General features: G+C 39.1%; 2 protein-coding genes across 3 annotated transcripts; both read left to right on the top strand.

The window, feature by feature from the left end:
• The first annotated feature begins 1378 nt into the window (after window positions 1–1378).
• Window positions 1379–7648, top strand: cenpk (centromere protein K). The gene is made up of 10 exons (XM_086033678.1): window positions 1379–1506; window positions 3200–3301; window positions 3403–3459; window positions 3696–3759; window positions 3929–3975; window positions 4052–4134; window positions 4225–4323; window positions 5224–5353; window positions 5465–5518; window positions 6150–7648. The coding sequence occupies exons 1-10, from the start codon at window positions 1504–1506 to the stop codon at window positions 6303–6305; spliced, it is 795 nt and encodes a 264-aa protein (XP_085889804.1). The 5' UTR covers window positions 1379–1503; the 3' UTR covers window positions 6306–7648.
• Window positions 7649–7703: 55 nt separating this feature from the next.
• Window positions 7704–21651, top strand: LOC147145687 (stromal membrane-associated protein 1-like). 2 transcript variants are annotated; one of them, XM_086034124.1, is made up of 10 exons: window positions 7704–8024; window positions 8424–8557; window positions 12730–12815; window positions 13380–13455; window positions 13542–13607; window positions 13696–13771; window positions 14955–15085; window positions 17323–17533; window positions 18902–19239; window positions 20963–21651. In XM_086034124.1, the coding sequence occupies exons 1-10, from the start codon at window positions 7907–7909 to the stop codon at window positions 21095–21097; spliced, it is 1371 nt and encodes a 456-aa protein (XP_085890250.1). In that variant the 5' UTR covers window positions 7704–7906; the 3' UTR covers window positions 21098–21651. The 2 variants fall into 2 exon arrangements, with proteins under 2 accessions (XP_085890250.1, XP_085890249.1); XM_086034123.1 differs by having other exon boundaries at window positions 7705–8024; window positions 13693–13771.
• The last annotated feature ends 446 nt before the right edge of the window (window positions 21652–22097 follow it).

The following is a 22097-nucleotide window of genomic DNA, read 5'->3' as shown; positions in this document are numbered from 1 at the left end:
TTTTTTTAAAAGTATAATTAAAAAGCTAATAAAAAGTTGTTATAATATACAGTATTAGAATTGGCACAGTTTCAGTTAAAGTAGCAATATTTGTACATACAGAAGTTTGGTGGTGATTAATTCCACACAGAGTGTAACATAATAAGACAGTGGAATGCTTTACTGTATTTATCCAGGTAAGTCAATTGGGAATAGATTCTCATTTGCAATGCCGACCTGGTATCAGACAATGAGTAAAACAAAGCCAAATAAAAGAAAAAAATAATACATTCCGAGTGCGCAGAGATTAGTTCGGAACATCTGTTGTAAAGATGATTCATGCGCTTAACATTATCAAAGGACAGAAGCCCCCTAGTTAAAATCAGCATACAATTAATCAGGAACATGTAATTCTTTATAATTATTATGTATTTTAAATCTTTATGAATAAGTTAAATGTTATCGCTATTAGCTAAGGAGTGTATTTTATTCATAAGATGTTTGGCGCACTCTATAACAAGTTTAACTTAAATATCTATATCTTGCTGCTTGAGTAAATAAGCTGAAGACACGTTCTCCCAAGGATTTTTTTAAACATAAGATTTGTGATTCATGTACTAAAGCTTGTTTTAAACGAACATCTAATATTCCGATCAAGGGACTCAAATGTGGAAAGACGTACTTTAACCCGTCAGCTTCTTTATTGGTCAGGAGACGAGTTAACAGAGACACCTGCTGGCCGATTGGTGCAATGTACGCCCACTACTCTAACCACAACAACAACAATAATAATAATAATAATATAATAATAATAATAATGATGATAATAATAATAATAATAATAATAATAATAATAATAATAATAATGATAATAATAATAATAATAATAATAATAATAATAATAATAATAATAGCGATAATCGCTTAAACTTTGTTTACTTACTTTACAAGCAGCAGAATTAGATTTTAAACCTGTTAAACCTCGAATGTAAGTAAACGTGTACTTGACAAAATCGTGGTAACTCTAAGGTCTGAAATAATAATAATAATAATAATAACAATAATAATAATAATAATAATAATAATAAGTAGTAGTAGTAGTAGTAGTAGTAGTAGTAGTAGTAGTAGTAGTGGTAGTCGTAGTAGTAGTAAAAGTGGCCGTGAGAGGCACAACATTATCGAATACATTCAATAATTTTAACGTGGTGAGTAGCTAAAAAGTGTGCGAAGTGCATTCATACAAACATCTGAGGAGTAGCATGAGCGTTTCTTTCTTATAGGTTGTTCTATGTTTTTTGTCTTTTGTTTTGATGACTCCTGCTAATTTAAAGATATGCAGCGCTGAACTGAGGCTGTATTTTACGCTGAAAAATAACGAATGCGCAGTTACACGCAGCAGTGGTGCTCTTCAGTTACTCCCCAACAGTTACGGTGTCGCGTGTGTGACGTCGTCAGCGTTGGCGGTATTTTGAAAAGAAGTATCTGCTTCGTGTTGTAAAGTCAGTCAATTCAATTTCGTCAGATATGGTAAGTATCGAGTTCCCGTTTGTATTAACTTGTGTACCATACATTTATTGCATTACCACGAATAGTTTCTGTTGGTTTAACATATATCACATCACAAACGATGATTTAACACGAGCTACTTGCTCATCTTCATGCCATGACACATGAGCTATTTTGCTACTCATACATCGCTTGACCATAAAGTTCCAACCTGTGTTAAACTATGTGAATAAGTTAGACTAGTCCTTTGTTTACTTCAATTAGTTAATCATAAGTACCGGATAGCTTCTCATTTGTTTCTAAAACAAGCGCAACATCAGTAACAGGCAACGAAAACAACTTTACTTAAACAACTTAAATTAGGTTGAACTTGGAGTCCAATGCATAAATAAAGGCAGCAACGATAATAGTTTTGTCATTTGTTTGTTTCAGAGGAAAAAGTGGGGCTTTGCATCTCTCCAATGAAAGATGATTCAATATGTTTGTTTTATTATTATTATTATTTTGAATAGTAGTAGTTGCAGTATATTTGGTTAAATGAAATCAGCAGTCAAAAAACTCGGTACATGGTGTGCGATATGGTTCAAGGACGGTTCATTTTAAACTGGAACGATTCAGTTTAGTTTGATTCAGTGGGATTACAATTTGATTCAATATGGTAGAGTTCAAGTGTGTGTGATGCTGACTTTCTTGTCATTTTACAATATGAATGAATGAACTTGTCAGGAGGGTACTGTAAATGTGGCATTTCCTTCAAAGATATGTCTCTGACAATGAAAGACAATTCAATATTATGTAGCTATAGGTTTTAAAGTGGAATAATTCAATTTGGATTAATTCGATGCGCTCACATCTTCAAAGACAATTTTCCGATTCAAATTGTTTTTTTGTTGCACCCTTAGGGGAAAGTATTGACCATGTGTGGAAATAATTTATAAGAGTTGTGTCAGAAACGTTCCAGGACTGGTCTCACAAAAGGAGTTTTTCCCCTTCAATCTAAAAAGAGATCCCGAGGCAACACAGTGTATTGCTGCATCGACGAATGCAAGTTAAAACTCGATCATGCAAACCTAGCAAAAGCTATGTAGTAGAATATGATTTTCAAATCACAAAGGCTGCAGTTTGAGGGTGACTGCTTCATTTTGGTGACAGTAGTGTATATTTTATTTATTTATATAGTGTTGAGGTAAGTTCAGTATTTAAGAAGTACAGTCCACATGTTGACATATCATTGTTTCATGAAATATGAACAATTGAAGTGATAAAGCCACAGATTTGTCTGCGTTATTGTTGAATCTAATTTATGACTTGCTGACTTATAACACTTATAAGACCGCAAGTCAAAGTCAGTTAAATGTAGGTCAATAAACTGTCCTTCATATTAACCTATTAGACCAAAACATTTCTATGTAATAAATATGATGCTGATTTGTGTAATGCAGATTAATTTATTGCTTGTGTTTGTTGAAATATACATGGGAAGAGGAGTCATATCATAAATTGTTCATCCCCTATTTGAGATACTAATATTGGCTTGATGATCAGAGCCGTGGAATTGCACTGAACATCTGGAAAAAAAACGCACAGTGGAACTCCTGGGTATATGTTTCATGTTTCTTGAATAGTGAAAGTGTAAATATCACACCAGCACTGACTAGTACTGACTGTTGGCATGATGTCACATCCTGCTCAAAATTGCCTCTAATGTATACAGGGTGGAGTTCACCAGGGCAACCAGGCTCTATTTGAACTGTCAGAAGCTGCACAGGTGGAGCTGGTGAACCAATGTGAGCAACAGTTTGCTCAGCTTGATGAGGTGATTTACATATTTACACTTTACTTACTGTATATTCTTGATTCTTGATCACTTAAACTATAATTCTGTGGAAACTAAACAGAATACTTACAATGTTGCAGCTTCAAAACAAGATTATACTGTGTGAGCCAGACCAGTGTGAAAATGCTCAAGAGCAGGTGAGATGACTGCACATATTGATTTTGTGGAAATGTTTCATATAATTTTGAGTCTATACCTGACATAGAGTGGAGATCCAAAGAATTGAGTTTCCCAAGGCTTGATGTTTATTTTCATCTTCCTGCATCCCATTCAAGCATTTTTAGCTTGATCAGCATGTTTCAATGTGGCTTGGTCTTATTAATGAATTAAAAGCAATGGTGATCATTTTAATGACAAATGTTAGTGTTTTTAGTCAGTTCATCGGCTGTTAACAACAGAAGCAGAAATGAAGCAGTGGCTTGCAGTGGAACCGAGACGTGAGTAACCATAGTAACATTCAGATACTGTATTCACATCCTCACCAATCTTCCACAAAGTTTTGCGGTTCATGTTGACTTCCTCACCAACAAACAAGTTCATATTTATACCGGTAAATTGTGGGAATTGCATCATTTTGAGTTCCTGTATTTGTTTTAATCCATTTAGTGCTGGCAGAAAACTCTGAAGTGTTACTGAAAGCTGGAAAAGAGGAGGTACCGTACATGCACAAGAAAAATACGCCACTGAAAAAGGAATCTGTTTCTGACTTGCCCACTCTATTTTCCACAGATGCTCAAGCTATGCTCTGAACTTGAGATGGTTCTCTCTTGCTATGAAGCAAAGCGCGACAAACTGCGTGAAACGAAAGAAGTGTGCGTAACCCTTTAGCTTGCATGCATGCATGCGTTACTTTCTGTTTTGATGTGTTTTGTTGATGGGTTCATGTCAATTGTTTGTTTAAGTGAACAGAAGTGGTTGGAGGAAAAAGGACAGGTGCTAAAGGCTGCCACAGATCATGCTAAGCGATTACAAGAACAAAGTGAGAAATTATCAGAGCACAGGTGAGTGTGGCGTTCTATGGACAGCATACTTTTGCTCTTTTCCAAGGCAAAACCATGAACATCATTTTTTCTTCCTGCTAATTGCTCAATTGCTATTTTGATTTATAAATCACACTTTTTATTTTTCTTAATTTTGCTGGCCCAGCGACATATGTATTAAATTCAGAGCTTGGACTCGCAACCAAAACTCCCATTCCCTAATCGTGTTGACTGCAGCGAACAAGTTCTGGTTGGATTCCAAACTCACTACTCTAACTATGGAAACGTTTTCTTTTTAGTTGGAAAACTTGTCAAACTCTATTTATTATTATTTTTTTACGACAATATGTTCTAACCCCCCCCACAAGTTTAAACGCAGGATTGTGTTTAATATTGCGCTTCTGGAGTATCAATTAAGGAGCAAAATCCTCATGTTTTTATCTAATTTGAGGTGTGGCCATTTTGCCATTTGCTGTCGACTCAAAATGACATCACAGTTGCTCAGGTAATGAGCTATCGCGGCTCACCAGTTTTCTGAATTTGGACACGTGACGTTCCCACATATGAATTTCTTAAATTTAACTCAATTGATCTGCTTTTTGTCCAGATCAATGAAGGGTAAAGGTTAAAACAGCTTGCATAAAAGATTTATAAAATAATGTTATCGGGGCTCTATAAACCTAGAGGTTCACTAACTTGTCAATCAGTATACCCAACTAGTTACTGCAGTTGAACCATTTCAGTTTCTTGTCAATTATTTGAGGTGTGAACAGGTGTGAGGTAGTGAATGTACTGGGTTTTCTTCCACTTAACATTCTAAAAAGGCATTACTGCACCAATCTCAAAGTACTTGTAAAACTAATAGACTGTTAGTAATAAATTCTGATCATTGTGGTTTGTTTGTGTCCACGTGGATTCCAGTCTTCTGCTAGAAACCAAGGAGAAGATCAATAAAATGAAAGAATACAAGGAAAAGCTGATGGAGTCTCTGGGAGACATTCTAGAAAAACATGTTCCTCCTCCTTGCAATGACCTCAACACAAACAAGAAGGTGCGCTCACTTTTCTGGTGCTATCACTCACGTTGTTGAAGCTGAGACACAAAGTCGATGGTGTTTCCAAGTCTGATATCCTGTAGCTCATCATGATCCCCATTTCCCCAGAATATTCCAAATGAGCTAAATGAAGACTTAATTTCCCTCAATGAAATTCTGGAGGTGAGTTCTGTTGAACTACTCAACTTTCACTGTTTAGAATGATGAAGAGATTGTTATTTCATTGTGCTACTTAGTTACCATTGGAATGAATGAGCCATTGATTGCTGTATGCGAAATAGCGTCGGCTGCCGGTGACAGTTGATCACTCTGATTGGCTGTTAGTCAGTGAATCAGTGCATGAGGGAAGCAGACTGTGAGATAGTATACAAAAGCTAAGCAACAGCAAAGAAAAATACATTATCTAGAAAATTAGGCACAGTTGTTTTACACTTAGCTCCTACTTGTATTATGGCTGTGTTAGGCAAAGTTGTGTTTATGTGTGCAACTTATTTGATGAATCCCTGTTTGTGTATAGTATGATAAACAGTGACTTCTTGGCCATGTGAGCTGTGTAGCCAAGTCAGACTTCACAGTTTCAGATTTGTCAAGTCACTCACTCACTCACAAACTATGGCCACCATTCATTCCACTTGGTAGGACTTGCGACTAACCGAAAGCAACTCATTTGTAGCTGCAGAGTAAAATAATTTAAAACTGTCTCGAGGCATCAAGAAGACCTTGTAGCTTCATTCTGTGAGGCTGGAGAGTGTGTAACTTGAACCATATTCACAGTTTTCTCTGTATTCTACAGCTTCTCATGAACAAGGTCCTGAACACGCCACATGACCCTTATGTGACAATAGACTCCACTTTCTGGCCTCCATATGTCGAGATGCTGCTCCGCCATGGTATCGCTGTAAGACATCAGGAGAATAACTTCAAGATTCGCCTGGAAACTTTTTTCTGAAGTTGTGGTGTATTTGGCATTATACTAACTGGACCAATCCTAAATTTGCTTTTCCTTGTCCTTCCTTTTTTATATCTGTCTTGCTTTTGCTGCACATATACCTTACATACAATAGTCATATGCCAAAATGCCTTTGGTGGTACATCTGCACAATCTATTGGGATTCAACAAAAGTGTCTTTTTCAAAAACAATACCGCATGCTAGTTTTAATTGACATTTTGAGCTGACCAATAAGACTGTCCAACAGCAAATTTTAAATCAGATATGGCTTTGTGTGTCCCTAACTGTATTTTTTATGCTGATTTTTACTTTGCTTTTTTTTTTTCTAATTCATTAGGTTTTTGAGATATTTTATTTTTTTTGTTTTTAAATCTGACCCATAAAGATGGATTTTACCATGTTGTAATTTATAGCTGACATTTCAGAAAAAAATCCACCTGTTGCTGAACCTAACCCTTAAATCATGAATATTACAAATATATTACATATTATTATTATGTTATTATTATTATTTTATTAATATTATTAAACTCTGTTGTGCTAGAGAAAAAAACTATGGCAAATTCAGAATCAGGGCAAAAAAAATCGAGAAAAGTATTTCAAAAAACATTTAGTAAAAAATTGTTGACTACTACAACTGAAGAGAATGTTATTTATTGTAGATGTGTTTTGCAGCATAAAACCATAATTACAACAAACACATCTAGGTATGATGCACTGCACTTCTACAGCACTGCAAATTACAGCCATAACGAACTGTGGTACCTTGAGTTGACTTAGGATATTAAACTGTCCTGTGAACAAGTTTGTGACTCAATTTACTCATAATAAAATCAGTTTTCCCAAATTGGAATCAATTGATAGCCCATTAAACTGTTGCAGCACTCTAACTCCAGCTTCGGTTGGCCATTTACAATTAAATCACTTGTGGGTTGGCGTCTCGCGTGCTTCTTGTGAGTGTTTTCATTTTGTATTTGTGTACTTGACTTAAGTACATTCGGTTGATGTCTGAAAGTGCATCTGTGACTGACCTTTATCACTTCACTCGGACTGGCGTATCAAATTATCGCTCTTAATTCAAATTGTGACTCGCAAGACAAAGCACAAAAATTGACCAAGTAATGGTCATTAGTCAAAAAAGTCATAAATTGGGGCAAGGTATCACTTAAGTCTGCCATTAGATTTTGCAGGTGTACCTAATGAAGTGTGTAATCAAACTGTTAGGGTTGTAGTGTACAGGTCTTGTTTTTTCACATTACCACCCTACACGTATAATGGTTGACAGGAGTTGTACTTGTGTTGTGTAAAAGTTGCATGATTAAATTTAACATTCTGAAACCGTGCGTAAATTTCCTTTGATCTGAAACGTGAAGAAACATGTGCGTCATACGACGTCATCGCGGTCGTCCAATCCTGTGTGGCCGCCGCGTCATCTTGACAATTCCCGTGGGCGGAGAAGCGATTCCGGTTCCGGGTGTCTTCATACCAGTCGAAGGCGTTCGCCTTTCTGATTATGGTCTTTTATCGGAAACTTTTCTCAACTATCGACGGGTTATTGTAGTTACTATTTTATTCGATAAGTTAAACGGAAGAAGCGAACATGACGACCCGCTCAGAGAGGGAGAAGGCCCAGAAACTGAACGAGCAGCACCAGGCCATCCTGTCGAAAATGCTCAGAGAGGAAGACAACAAGTATTGTGCCGACTGCGAGGCGAAAGGTGCGACATTCACGCTGTCTTGTATTTGTTTGATTTTGCCACACACACACACACACGTCGACTTGTATTTCACCGTGAGCGTTAAGAACAATTGTAACATCTGTTAGCCTACACAAGACGACACCGAGGTACGGAAACGGCTCCAGCAGTCAGCTGACACCGAGTCCCTTCAAGCTAAACTAAGTGCCTAGCTAGCAGGCTAACCTTTTTCGCAATGAATCCGTGACTTCTTGTATAACTATCACACAGCATTTTTATCATGTTCTAAATCAGACAATTCTAAAGCCTTTTTGTCACGTCACAGAGGGATGTATAGTGCAGAAGTAGTGTTTGCTCCTTTTGGTCCTAAGCCACCTCTTACTGGATTGGTCCATCATGGGCCCCCCTTTACTTTGTCAGGTCCGAGATGGGCGTCTTGGAACTTGGGAGTATTTATCTGCATTCGGTGTGCGGGCATCCACAGGAACCTCGGTGTCCACATATCCCGAGTGAAATCAGTCAACTTGGACCAATGGACCTCAGATCAAATCCAGGTACGGTAGTGATCAGAGCTGGGCCCTTTACCTTTTTTTGCCGGTCCGTCCGCGACCTGGGTACCGTTCTGTCCTCGTCCCGCCGTCCTTATTCATAAAAAATATCATTCTTGTCCTTCTAAAGCGCTTCCGTCTTTACATTCCGTCTGTCCGCCCCCGCCTCTAAAAAAAAAACAACAACAAAAACTATGCACTTATAAACATTGTTTAAAGATCATTCATTAGCTGGCTAATTTCCTGTGCAGATCCACTTACCGGCTGGGAGTACCGTGAGTGGATTGAATTCTTTACAACTGTTCAACCAAGATAGCATTTAGCTGCAACACAAGGCCGTAATGATATGATGAAGATGATGATGATGATGATGATGTCGACTGGAGCATCCCAGGGGACATCATCAGAATATTTCACATTGAGCAATAGCGCAATACAATTGCGTTTTATTGCAAAACTTTTGTTTTATCGCAAGACATTTTCAGTTTTTATAAAATAAATATTGTAAAATAACACAAGGTTATTTTAAGTGGGAACAAAGACTTTCACTTTTGGGTCATTTAAATGTATACGCAAGTAGAGATTTTTACAGTCTAAAGATGTGCCACACAAGGACATATTTCGCATGCAAAGGGATAAGGTACTAAATGTTAACAGCAGTTGGTTAAAACAAAATTGCTATCCCGGATTACACACACAAGACAGGCTGGACTTGTTGCTGTCAGTCAGTGAAATGGCGTCCTTGACTCCTGTAGCATTATCCATGGTATTACATGTGTTGAACCACTAGAGGGCAGAATATGCATGTAATATGCGACTACTCGGAAGCACATGAAAAGCGTTGTGCCGGCAATTAATGAAGGCAGCTCCGTAGAAGACAACTTGCAGTGGTCTTGCTTTTTAAAAGAACCCAACGCAACACGTTCAGTCGGTACTTGACCCGGTTAGGAACGAAGAGAGGGACGGACGAAAACCCACTTCCGTCCGTGCTTAGTCTGACCCTTTTAAAAAAACTTCTCATCCTCCGTCCGTCCGTCCACAAAATTGGTGTCCGATGGTCCCTGGGACAGAATACCCAGCTCTGGTATTGATAATGATTCTGCTGCAATGTTTGACGACCCCCCCACCCCAGGTTTCCCGTTGTGTTCTGTCGTACACTTTTTAAAAAAACGCAAGGCACTACAAATCCCAACATGCAATGGCTGAATACCGTAGGCAGTGATTCCCATCCCAACCATGTTGACATACCAGGTCATCAGGGTGCTCCGGGTTATTAATAATAATCAAATGCATGTTCTATTGATGCCCGTGACATGTTGTTACCGGCAAACAAATGAAATATGCTTCCATTAGATGGCTGGAGGTACAACAAGCCTATGTATCCACCTGTTGCCATTCAAACAACAGAATAAAAGCCTTTTCACATAGCACCTAGCCATGTGTAGCACATTACTGAGGAACCCATTCATTGTGTATGTGCTCAGGGGGATGGACCATGGGATGCCGTACCATGCCAAATTAAAACATGTTGTATTAAACAGTGATGTTGCGGTGATGTCTGAAAGTGCCTCCAGTAGGAGTGGGCCTGGCAGAGTGATTTCTGAGTGCTATTTTGACAGACTTTTACAGTAAACTGCATGAGAAATGGTAGCCCACAAGTTACTACCAAGCCAATCGTATGAGATGCACCCGTTCCCATTTTTTTCTGCTGCTTGTCTCATCCTCCCCTTAAAATAAACAAAGCCAGGGCTTTTTCTTTTTTAAACGACAGTCACGTCTTGTCAAGGTGCAGTCTACCTTTCTTGTCTAAACCAGCGGGAAAAGCCTCCCTGTTTACTTCCTGATTTGTTACTACATCAACACTTACATGTATGGGAGATATTGCACCTGGGAGCCATCAGCCCATTGTGCTTACTAAAAGTACGTGCGCTGTGAAAAGGTCTTAAGGCGTCCTACAAGTTCATCCGCTTTGTGTTTAAGTAAACATGCCCAGATTTCACTCTAAGTCAAAGATGATACAGTGCATCTTAAACAATAATTTTCTGACCAATTAAATGCAATTTGTGAATTCCCCACAGTGCACCTGGTCTCTCATTGCACACGTAGTGCAAGCGCAAACAGTGTTTTGGAATCACTGTACCAGGGGTCGGCAACCTTTTTCACTCAAAGAGCCATTTCAACCCGATTTCCACAGAAAAGAAAAGAATGGGATCCGCAAACACTTTTTGACATCTGAAATGAAGATACTATATATATATATATATATATATATATATAAATATATAAATATATAAATATATATATATATAAATATATAAATATATAAATATATAAATCGCAGCGTTGAAGGTCTCTTTCATTCATTCATTCATTCATTATCCATACCGCTTATCCTCACAAGGGTCGCGGGCGTGCTGGAGCCTATACCAGCTGTCTTTGGGCAGTAGGCAGGGGACACCCTGAATTGGTTGCTAGCCAATCGCAGGGCACACAGAGACAAACATCCGCACTCACAATCACACCTAGGGGCAATTTAGAGAGTTCAATCAACTTACCATGCATGTTTTTTGGAATGTGGGAGGAAACCGGAGTACCCGGAGGAAACCCACGCAGGCAAGGGGAGAACATGCAAACTCCACACAGGGAGGCCGGGGCCTGGATCGAACCCACGACCTCTGAACTGTGAGGCAGACGTGCTAACCAGTCGACCACCGTGCCGCCCAGGTCTCTTTCAAATGAATTAAAAAGCTGAACTTAAATGATCCATCTAGCAAACAAAAATGCTGTGATCCGTCATCCTGGCTTTAAGAGCGTGTCGACTTGACCTGAATTTAAAAATAAAATGGGGAAAAAAGAGCACTATTTCACTGAACTATGAAAATGAATATTTGCAAAATAACTGCCTCAATATTTATTTTACCTGGTTAGTGGGACATCTGCTCCTGAACCTTTGCGCTCATGCAGCATCTGCAATTCAGGGCTGGGAAATCACTTTCATCTTCAAGTAAGATGCTGTCTTGAAAAAAAAAAAAAAATTGTGTAAGCTTTCATATTACATTAATTTATAAATGTGACGTTGGTCTCTTTGGTGTGTGTGTGTGTGTGTGTGTGTGTGCGCGCGCTGTAAGTGACCCGCTTGTGCAGAAGAAGAGACTACTCACTCATTGTTGCGTCACACGTTGTGTTTGCAGAAGTAAATGTGGTGCAGTGTATCGCTGCATTTCTACAGTGAACCGATTCGCTCGGAGGTAGAAATACGATATTTGGGGGAAATGATGAGGTGAGGCTTTTTGATCTCATTTCACGGAGACAGCAGTAAAGATGACGTCACGTCATAATCGGGCATACAAAATGAGCCGATCTGAGCCGTGGCTGAATTACTACTACAACCATAAATGTCCACTTGCTTTATGTTTGTTTTAAGTGGTATTAAATTTAAGTCAAATCTAAAGTCAATACTCTTCGTCAAAACAACTTTGCAGAGGCGATCTCCCCGGCTGCCAACACTTTAGTCTCTCTGCACCTGCGGAGCGCATTTTGGGATCCGGATGACGTCAATGTCGGAGCTATCTGCGACATGGCGCAGTTCAGACTGCGGTCGCATTGCAAAAAATTATCCGATCGGTATCCAATCTACCACATATGAAAGTGGCCAAAAACGTTAACTTAGTAAGAAGACATGATGCACGTTTTTGAGACAAATAACATTCACTTCAATCGGACACTTATTTATTTTCCCCAAGCCACGCAGAGCCGCAACATAAGGGTGAAAGCCACGGGTTGCCGACCCTTGCACTCCACTATATAGTCTGTTATATAACTTAATATTTACATGAACTTTAACTGGTACACAACCGCCTCGTTTTTTTTCCATGTGACTGTGGATTTTCTTTCCTCCAAAATGACACAAATGATTTATTTCATTTTAGTATATGTTTAAATGTGTCAGTGCATAATAATGAACGTTTACATAATTTCCATCTGTGGTCCCTTGCCAGGTTGTCACGTTTTGAATACAAATATCGATAATGTCAGTAAGTTGATGGTCATTCAGGATAAACTTTCTTCTGACAGCCTTGGGTTGTTACATGAACTATGCATAAACGCAGTGAGCATGTACAAATGAAACAATGCACTGTTTTTCTGTGTTCACCCCTCTCTGCTCTCTTTTTTCCCAGCGTATACAGGATATGGGAAACACCAAGGCCAGGCAGCTTTATGAGGCCGATCTGCCAGCAAACTTCAGGCGACCTCAAACAGACCAGTATCTTTCACTGTCTGCACTTACCTAAAATTGTCACTTGATGTACAGTATAAAAACTCACTGGCCACAATTTTAGATACACCAGCACACGAGCCATAATAATGACATACTTTATCACAACGGAATACTCTTCTTTTTGTAATTGTGCTGTCTTGCACACATAACGTGATAATCCCAAAACATGTATTGCGGTAAGAGCTGTATCAGTTTTTCTTGGACGATAATACGTGGTACTGATTGACGCAAGAAGAGAGGCATGCACGATGCTACACCATTGCTTATCGTTGGCTACTTTGAGAGCCTCTGTCCAACCCCCCTTCAATACCCCCAGCAATTTATATATATTATTGTTTTATTTATTGCATCACTCATGGCTTTAGACCTTTAAGAAGGCGTTTGTGAAGATTTTGTAGGGCACACGTTTGTTTCGTGATTTTTTTCAAAGGCTTTTTGCACGGTTGGGTCTTCACATGATCACAGACTTTTAAGTACTCGGTTGCCGCCGGCTTTGTGTTTGTACTGTCTTAATCAATGCCATCTCATTTTCCTTGACTCTGGCCTCAGAGCAGTTGAATTCTTCATCAGGGATAAATATGAGAAGAAGAAATACTACAGCATGAATGTGACCAATGGAGGCAGTGTATGTTCCTTCTTTTATTATATACGACATGTTTTTCTGGGCTCAAACAAAGTGATTCATTTCTTGTTTAATGTTTGTCTTCACAGCCTAAAGATTGTATCAAGAAAGAGAAGGAGACCGAGCGAGGGAGCAAGGTGTCATCTTACACCAAGGTAAGTTCTCCTGTGCACATTCTCACAGCCTTCTCGGCTTTCACCAGTTCATCATCTGAAATGGCTGTTTACTTTTTATTTTAAGAAGAATGAAGAGTCAAGGCCAGTCCCTAAAATCAGCCCAGTTAAGACATCAGAACCTTCAGTGAACTTACTAGCACTCGGTGAGTCCGCTGCTCTTTTTCTTCGACCATATATCGATTAAGGTGTATTCCATGTCAAAATATTGTGTGTGAGGAGGCTCGTGATGGTAATACCTGCCAGGCTAACATAATTTCTACTGGTGTGGGATTTGCACTGCATCATCATACCAACTTAACTACATTAGAGTGAGAAAATAATAAAAATGCTCTTCAGTTTGCCATTTTCTACCTGCACATTTGAATTCAGCTTGCAGTTGTAGTGCGGAAACAATGTAAATAGTGTGACATATCATATTTCCAATTTCAATTCAACAAAGGAGAGGAGAGTGACACACTAAACCAACATCAACAGTGGATGACATCCAGCATTTCGTGTCCCTTCTTCTATTTATTTATTACAAGAAAAAGACTGTCATATTTTGTCCTTTCCATTTCTGTTGTTGCACACAAGTGAAGATTGACTGTTGACTAACCAACAACCTACAGCTTGTCTAGCTCCACTATCAAGGTACAGTGCTTGAGGATTTATTTACCCTTCACAACTTTTGACAATGTAAGTTCAAACGGCATAGATATGTGGATAGAACAAAACTGCAGAAAACGCTGTCGTTTGTAAATTTCTCACTAACAGATGACAAGCAACAGTAATGGACTGCAGTATGTTGCTTGTAATGCAAAGTTACTTGTTCCTCAAGAAATGTTGAAGCAGTGAACCACTGTAAGCCTTGGCCAGGCAGGAAGTTGAAGTTGCTGATTCAGTCACTGACGTTTGTTGCTGACTTATGACTTATTTATGTTTCAACATGGCAAACAGGATAAGGTCGCTTTAAAGCCACAAAAGAGGGGGACCACATTTCCTTGATCCTTGAGAAATGGACATTTCAACAGGTTGCTGTAGTTAGTCTTGTGGTCAATGAGCCCATGGTTTGGGGGAATTGTTTTTATCACCCTGCTAAACAAAAGTTGGACTGAGTGTGTGTTAGTAGGGGAACATTTCCTATAAGGATATATGTATTTATTTATTGATGATTATACTATTTGCTTGTTTGTTTGTTTATTTGGAATGTTCCACTAGTTTTGGAAGAATTCCAGTTAGTACTACTTGTCTTACTGAATAATTCTGTGTATGTGCCTGGCAGTGCTTTCTCACCTAGTGTGTTTATTTTCCACCTGTAAAACCAGTCTTTTCACTTTTCTGTGGTAGACGCTCCGGCAGCAGCACCAAGCAACAATGGGATCACGAGCACAAGCCAGAACAATAATGACCTGGATATATTCGGTCCTATGGTATCCAACCCCCTTCCATCATCCACATCAACTGCTCAGTTTCCTCAGGTACAACCATATTGCTGTCGTCGGGTGGAATCCTCATATCTCCAAAAGCATGACTTTTCAGGAGACCCAAAAACCGGCATGCTTCTTAAGCCATTCTCATTGCATAGTCAAAGAGAGCATGCCATTTTCAACACTTAAAGGACAGGGTGCAAACATTTTTCAGTGTCTGTTAAAATTCATATTCTCATTGGTAATAGGTTTTATAATGCATACAAGTCACTTCCTGCAAGTTGTCAACCACAGATCGATTAGAAAATGGGTTTTACTTAGTCATTCCCAGTGTTTCCGAACCTCATGGAAGCGCGAAGAAACGTGGCTCTAGCCACCGGAGGTGACGTAGATATAGCTTAACCGCTCGCTACACCATCGACTGTACAATTTCCACGCGCTACACAACACAGTACATTCAATGGCGACCGATGTTTTGGAATGAGAGGATTTTGAAACACACGAGCCAACAGAAGGGAGCGTTATCAGACCGTTCATGATTAGTAGTAGGCACTGAATCCTCCGGCGACTGTGACGTCACATCTCCGGAAAAAGCCAAAGATGAGGGGGCGCCAGATTCAAACGGCAGACGACACATTCTGAATTGTATTTAGTGATTAAACTGCTGTCTGCCCACAACCTAATCACATTTTAATGACAGTTATGCATTGTAACGGGGGTTCTAGAGGGCTACAGAAAAGTTTTCAATGTTTGCACGCTGACCTTTAAGATTGGTCAATTGACCAATAGTATTGAGTGAGCACTGAATTACTGAATTTGGTCATAGGAGGTTTTCGGCTGTCTCTTTTCAAAAGGAAATTAACAACTGACAATTATTCACAAATCAGTACTGTCAAGATGACACCAGAATGGAAAAACTGCAATATGTTTTGTCCGGCCAAAATTGTCCACTAGGGATGCAGCTATCGTACAAATTGGTATTCGGATATCCTACTGTAGTTGGATAAAAATAAAACATATATTTTTGTTTGGTTAAAAACAATTGCCGTATAAAAACAGAAGACAAATGAACAGCCTACTGGCTATCTTCTTTATCAACATTTTATTTACATCAATGTGCTTTGAAGCAAACTACTTTCCTCTGTACAAACATTACTAAGTGTTATTTTCGACAAATCTCTTTTCAACAAATTGTTGCTGTGGTTGAGGCGACTTCTTTTTCCTGACAGTGGACAGTGCACATCAAAATATTTAGGAACTATATACATCTTTCATATTAATTAATGCTTCGTTTGTCTTTATCTCAATATTCTGTAATGCATTAAAGATCTGATATTGTTTGTTGTAATAAATACAATACAATTTTATTTATATAGCGCATAAGATTAATTGTTGAAAAATACATAAAGTACCCTGAAAAAAATCGCAACTCACATCGCAATCGCAATTATTTTGAAAGAAATTGCAATTCGATTATTTAAAATTTTTAAAATATTTGTGTTGTACTGGACAGTACAGTGACGGACGGCCACCATGCTGTTGGCTGTCGTTTTTAGCTCCGAAAACTTTTCTTGTTAGTTTAAAACTGCTTACTTTAACCAGTTTAGGATCTCGCTCCGCATTGTGGCCCAAGGTAGAATCCGGGTCGGTTACTGCACCTATTGGTGTTTTACTGTATGTTTTAGTTGTTTTTCTTTTTTTAATACAATATTCCACTTCACTATATGTAGAATTTTGAGGGGAAAATGAATTTATTCCATTGGCATGAGGCTGTAACATAAAATGTAAAATACTGAATAAAATACACTGTGAATACTTTCAAGATGCACCATTTGCTATTGGCTTAAAATTTTGAAAACCGTAAATCATTTTCATTCCACTTCACAATTATGTGCTGTTTTTTTGTTGGTCTATCACATAAAATCTCAACAAACACATTCAAGTTTTCCATTGCAGTGTCACAAAATGTGAAAAAGTTCAAGGGATGTTCATCCTTTTTCATGGCACTTCTGATACAATAAGGAAAATCCAGTGGAGTAATGTGGTACCCTCATGCAGACAGATGTTTAATATTTGTATTTTTTCTTAATGTTTACTCCCTTGTCGTCGCTACTAACTTGTAGGTAGTTCATGTGCATCCAAACATGGCTGCAGTACTATATTTGCAGTGTCACTTGATTTGTATGGGGGGAAAGAAAACAGACAAACTGTAGACAATGTAAATTAAGCTCAAAAGTGGTGGTGTCCATTCTAGCTCGAAATGTTTTGCTGTTTTGTCCTCCATCTAGGTGAGCTCCAGCAGCATTGCAGGCACTCCCACACAAGTCCCACCGTCAGCAGTGGGCGGAGCCACGCCGGGCTCAGGACATGGCGATCTTGACCTGTTCAATGACAGCAGCAGCACAACTAAGACAGAAGATCACGCAAAGAAGCCATTGTCCAAGGACTCCATCTTGTCACTGTATGGAACCAACAACATGTCGCCACAGGCTGCAGCTGGTAAGAGGACAGCAAGTTATGTCGTATTGCAGCTTATCCACATAAAACCTAGGAAGATTAAGTACAGTGTTGGAATTTAGGTGTTAAAGGGTAGTTTTTGCAATTGTATTGCACGTCGGGCTACTTTTTGTTGGTTGAAATTACCTCATGAATATTGACTCGGCACTCACGTGGCATCACTTTCGGTACATCTGTAAGAAAATTATTCAGGGAAGGAGGAATCCAGTAGATTTGTTTTACTTTTCAAAGATAATTCTATGATGTTAATTATTGAAGTTGTACTTAGTTTGCAGATGTATAGTACTGAGAGTCATTTTAGTTTGGTTACTTTACGGGCAACATATTATAGTAATAGAGAGCACATCTGCTTCACATTCAAGACGTTTGGTGTTCAAATCTCGCCTCAGGTCCTCCTTTGTGGAGTTTTCATGTTCTCTTGGAAGATTTTCTCCGGGTATTCGGGCTGCCCGACCCTTTTCAAAAGAATGCTGAAAATTCCAAATTGGGGATGTCAAGCTCATTTGTGTCATTGGCCACGTACTTTTTGTTACTTAGAAATCACAAGTCAATGAAAATAGTTTGTTCAATTATCTCAACATGATTAAAACTGAATTTACTTTGTACATGCTGCTGCCTTTCGCAGAGATGCTGTTAGTTTGAGTTCCATCCAGTGCCCCAAATATCCAGCCATGACTGGTCCCAAAAGAAAAAAATTTTTCAAATGTTTTCATGTTCAATTGTTCTAAATAAAGTATTTAAAAATGTTCAAAATATATTTTTAATGTTATCATAAGCGTTCTAATTAGTATCCTTATTGTATTTTTTTAAACTAATACTTATAGAACAAATTTGAAGTTGTTTCACTGCTTTTTACTGATGTTTTAAGTTTTGGCCGTGGTATTGTTTCCTCCTTTTTTTTCAATCTTATTTTAAAGTTATACCAAACAATGGACATGTTTTGTCAGCCGCTTCTTGTTGCAAACAAAGTTCTGTATTTTACAAATATATCTTGAGTCATTGCCAATCTTAAAAAAAAAAACATACATGAGCAAATATGGTCATGCTGTACCGCCCCAGAAAATGGTGCCACCAACTGAAAAAGTTGGTAGTAGTAGTTCTACCAGTGCAAAAGTCACTTTAGAGCCCTGAGTGTATTTTTATCCATTGAGCATTAGCTAGTATATAAATGTACTTGGTAAGTTGTATAATCATTGCTCATGCTGAAGCCAGAAGGAGGAAGTACTGTAGACACATTGCGCGTGCTTCCCTATAGGGTCGTACGAGTACATTGTAAACATGAGCAAACCTGTATGTCGCGGTACATTAACATTCTGATTTGCGTAATGCTCTTTGTCCTCTTTCTGTCAGCTGGCATGTTCATGGGACCCTCTCAGATGCAGTTTCCTGTCCAGACCTCTGCTGGTTATCAGGCCTTCCCTGGCATGGGCACCGCCATGCCGCCTACGACCGTCATGGGTGCCATGATGGCACAGAGTGGAGCAGCCATGATGGGGCCCAGTCCGGGAATGATGGTGGGGATGACCATGCCCAATGGCTTCATGGGAAATGCCCCTGCTAGCGGCGTGATGGGCATGGCCCCCAGAATGATGGCGCCACATGGTGGTGCGATGCCTGCAGGCATGGTGCCTGCCCAGGGCATGTACGCCATCCAGCCTGGGCAACAAGCTCCGTGGAACATGGCTCAGGTATCACTGTGTCACGCGATCGCTTCGTATAATCACTGACCCCCGCCCCTACAAAAAAGGACTGAACTGTCCTGTCATTTTGGCTTGGTATTTTTGTTCCATCAGAAGGAAGTTCTCAAAGTCCACACAAATAATAATTTGAAGTTCCATTTTTTTTTCCTGTGTATTGGCCTTTCATCCAGATACAAACTGCCTTTTAAATCTGTGGCAACTGTTTGGCAACTGTTTTTTCAACTTTGGACAGATTTTCCACCATTTCTATGGAGATGACCAGAATTTTTGTCTTCTCCTTTAAAAGATTCAGCCGTGTAGGCATTTAAAAAAAAATTTTTTTGTATTTAAGTCTACTACTAATTATGATACAGTATTATTTTGTGATGCCACTATTAGGGCACACGTTTCAAAAATACTTTCTTGTAGTGGCAGGCTGTACATTTGGTAGCAGGTTCTTCAGTATGGACTTCCCCGACTTTATACTGCCAATATAGCTTTGCATTTGCAAAAACCATCAATACCAAACAAAAATGTAACACACAACGGTGCGACTTATCTAGTAAAGTTCAGAATCAATTTTTATCTGGTCGCTAGCCAATTGCAGGGTACCGGCAGACAAACGATTCACATTCACACTAAAGGGTCATTTAAAGTCGTCAATGCACCTAACATGCAAATTCTACACAGGAAGTCTGAAGCCTGGATTACAACCCCAAACTCAGAACTGTGAGGCGCTGTGCTAATTACTCATTCTCTTTGCCGCCGTAAGAAAAACGAAAAACATTTCAATAAAATACATCATACTCACCAGAGGTCATTATTAACTGTATTAATATGCACAAATCACTACTGGTGTGTTTTACTCAAACTTGGCTTGTTCTGACCAATCAATTACAGGATGGAAAAATGCTGCCAGCTAGCCGACCCCAATCCCTCTGAGACAAATTTGAAAACGGATTGGTTAAAGAAACAGTCCCATTGCAAATGTGTTTGTTACTTCGGCCAGCAATACTGATTCTGAAGGCCCTGGGCAGAGATTAGATGGACATAGCAGCACATAGAGCAGAGGTAGGGAACTCCGGTTCCCCGAGAGCCATATCCTGCCTGTTTTGGATCACTCACTCCTACAACATACCTGACTCAAATGATCAGGATGGTTTCAGACTTCTACCGAGAATGCTGTTGAGCTAATCATTTGAATCAGGTGTGTTGTAATAGGGAGAGATCCAAAATTGGCAGGATATGGCTCTCGGGGAACCGGAGTTCCCTACCCCTGACATTGAGGATGAAATCTGATTGGACAAAAAAAAAAAAAATCTTACATAGACGTATGTTTGCTGTGTTTTTAAAAACTACACAAGAAAAAAATTGCCAGCCAAACTATTTGTGATAGCCCAAATTTTAATTTTACCGTACAGGGAATGGGTAGATGTAAAAGCTTTGACAGAGTCATGATTTTTTTTTAGAGCTGCAGTGGAAATTCTGGCCATGAGAGGGCAGGCACAACATAGGCAAGAAATGTTCAGTGTGGAATTGAGGAAAAGCCAAAAGTTGTGGACAAAAGTCCATTTTAAGCAAGAGGACTACCTAGCACATCTCATTTATTCTCCAGCAATTCTGATTTATCAGACCAGTGATAGATATCGGGTAGTCGATTGTTAACTGTTGGTTACTGTTGGTCATGTTTTCCTTCCCGAGTGTTGATTGTAATGTTTTTCCCCATCCTCAGGTGAGCCATCAGATGTCAGGCTTGCATCTGAACGGTGCACCCGGACACATGGCCTTCACTCAGCCTCCAGCTGCTATGGGTGGTTGGGCAGCGCCCGGATCCGGCCAAACTCTGAGCACACAGCTATGGAAGTGAGCTTTTAGCTGAGACCGCGGACGGACGGATGGACGGACAGAGGAAGAGTGGTGGTTGCAGAAGGTGCAAAAGATCTTTTGTGTTTCTCTGCACCTCACAATGAACTGACGTCGACTTCCACCATGGACCAGCCTTCAAGAACATGAATAATAGTATCTCTACTTACCCCATCTCCTTCTCCTCACTCTGTCTCTCTTTCTCTCTATTGTGTGAGTGAATTGGGAGGCTTACAACCGGGCAGATTCTGTCTGTCGTATGGTTTTTGATCATTGCTTTTATTTTCCTTTTTTGGAAAACAAATATAAGGAAATAACAGTCCCAACAAAAATTGTATTGACATATCAGAAAAGCTGCAGGACCAGTTACACAAGCTTTTATTGTATCATTGTATCAGGATAAGATTATAGAACATTTAAGTAAATAGTATTTAACGGGAGAAGATAAGACTAATCCAGTCTGTCTGTACTGCTCCCAAGTGTACAGCGCTGTATAACCTTCTTTTAAAGTACTTGTGGTTCCCCTATATAAAAAAATAAAAGTCATGATGAATGGCGTGTGTCATCTCTCCTTTTAATGGATTAAGAGTGAATGAAAAGTAAAGATGGGTTTTTACTCTAACAATAGCATGGTTATATGTTGAGATGCAATACAAATGGTGGCTCAAAAGTTTTTCACTGAGGATAATTCTTCATTTTGGTTGATTGCCTCAGCGGTATTCTACATATAGATATATATGCAAATAGATGCGGTATATATGATACATTAATATATACATAAAGTAGTCTGCATCAAAATTGAATATACCTGTTTTTTTTTATCTTCCCTCACCACTTCAGATTCATAAAAAGTTGTTTACATCTTGTGTTTTGGTAATGGACTTATTGTCAAAGCTTTTTTTGAAAGTGTGAATAGTTGAACCTATGTTCTCTTCGATTGGCTTGTGGCGCCAGTCCAGGTGTAGCCCACGTTCACCCGGAAGACCCGCTTAGCTTCTGACAAT

This window comes from Filicampus tigris, chromosome 6 (assembly GCF_054856515.1).
Source record: "Filicampus tigris isolate MCC_2025a chromosome 6, RoL_Ftig_1.0, whole genome shotgun sequence".
In the NCBI taxonomy this organism is placed as follows: Eukaryota; Metazoa; Chordata; class Actinopteri; order Syngnathiformes; family Syngnathidae; genus Filicampus; species Filicampus tigris.
The sequence above is the reverse complement of the archived record's forward strand: the minus strand, read 5'-3'. Positions and strand labels throughout refer to the sequence as shown.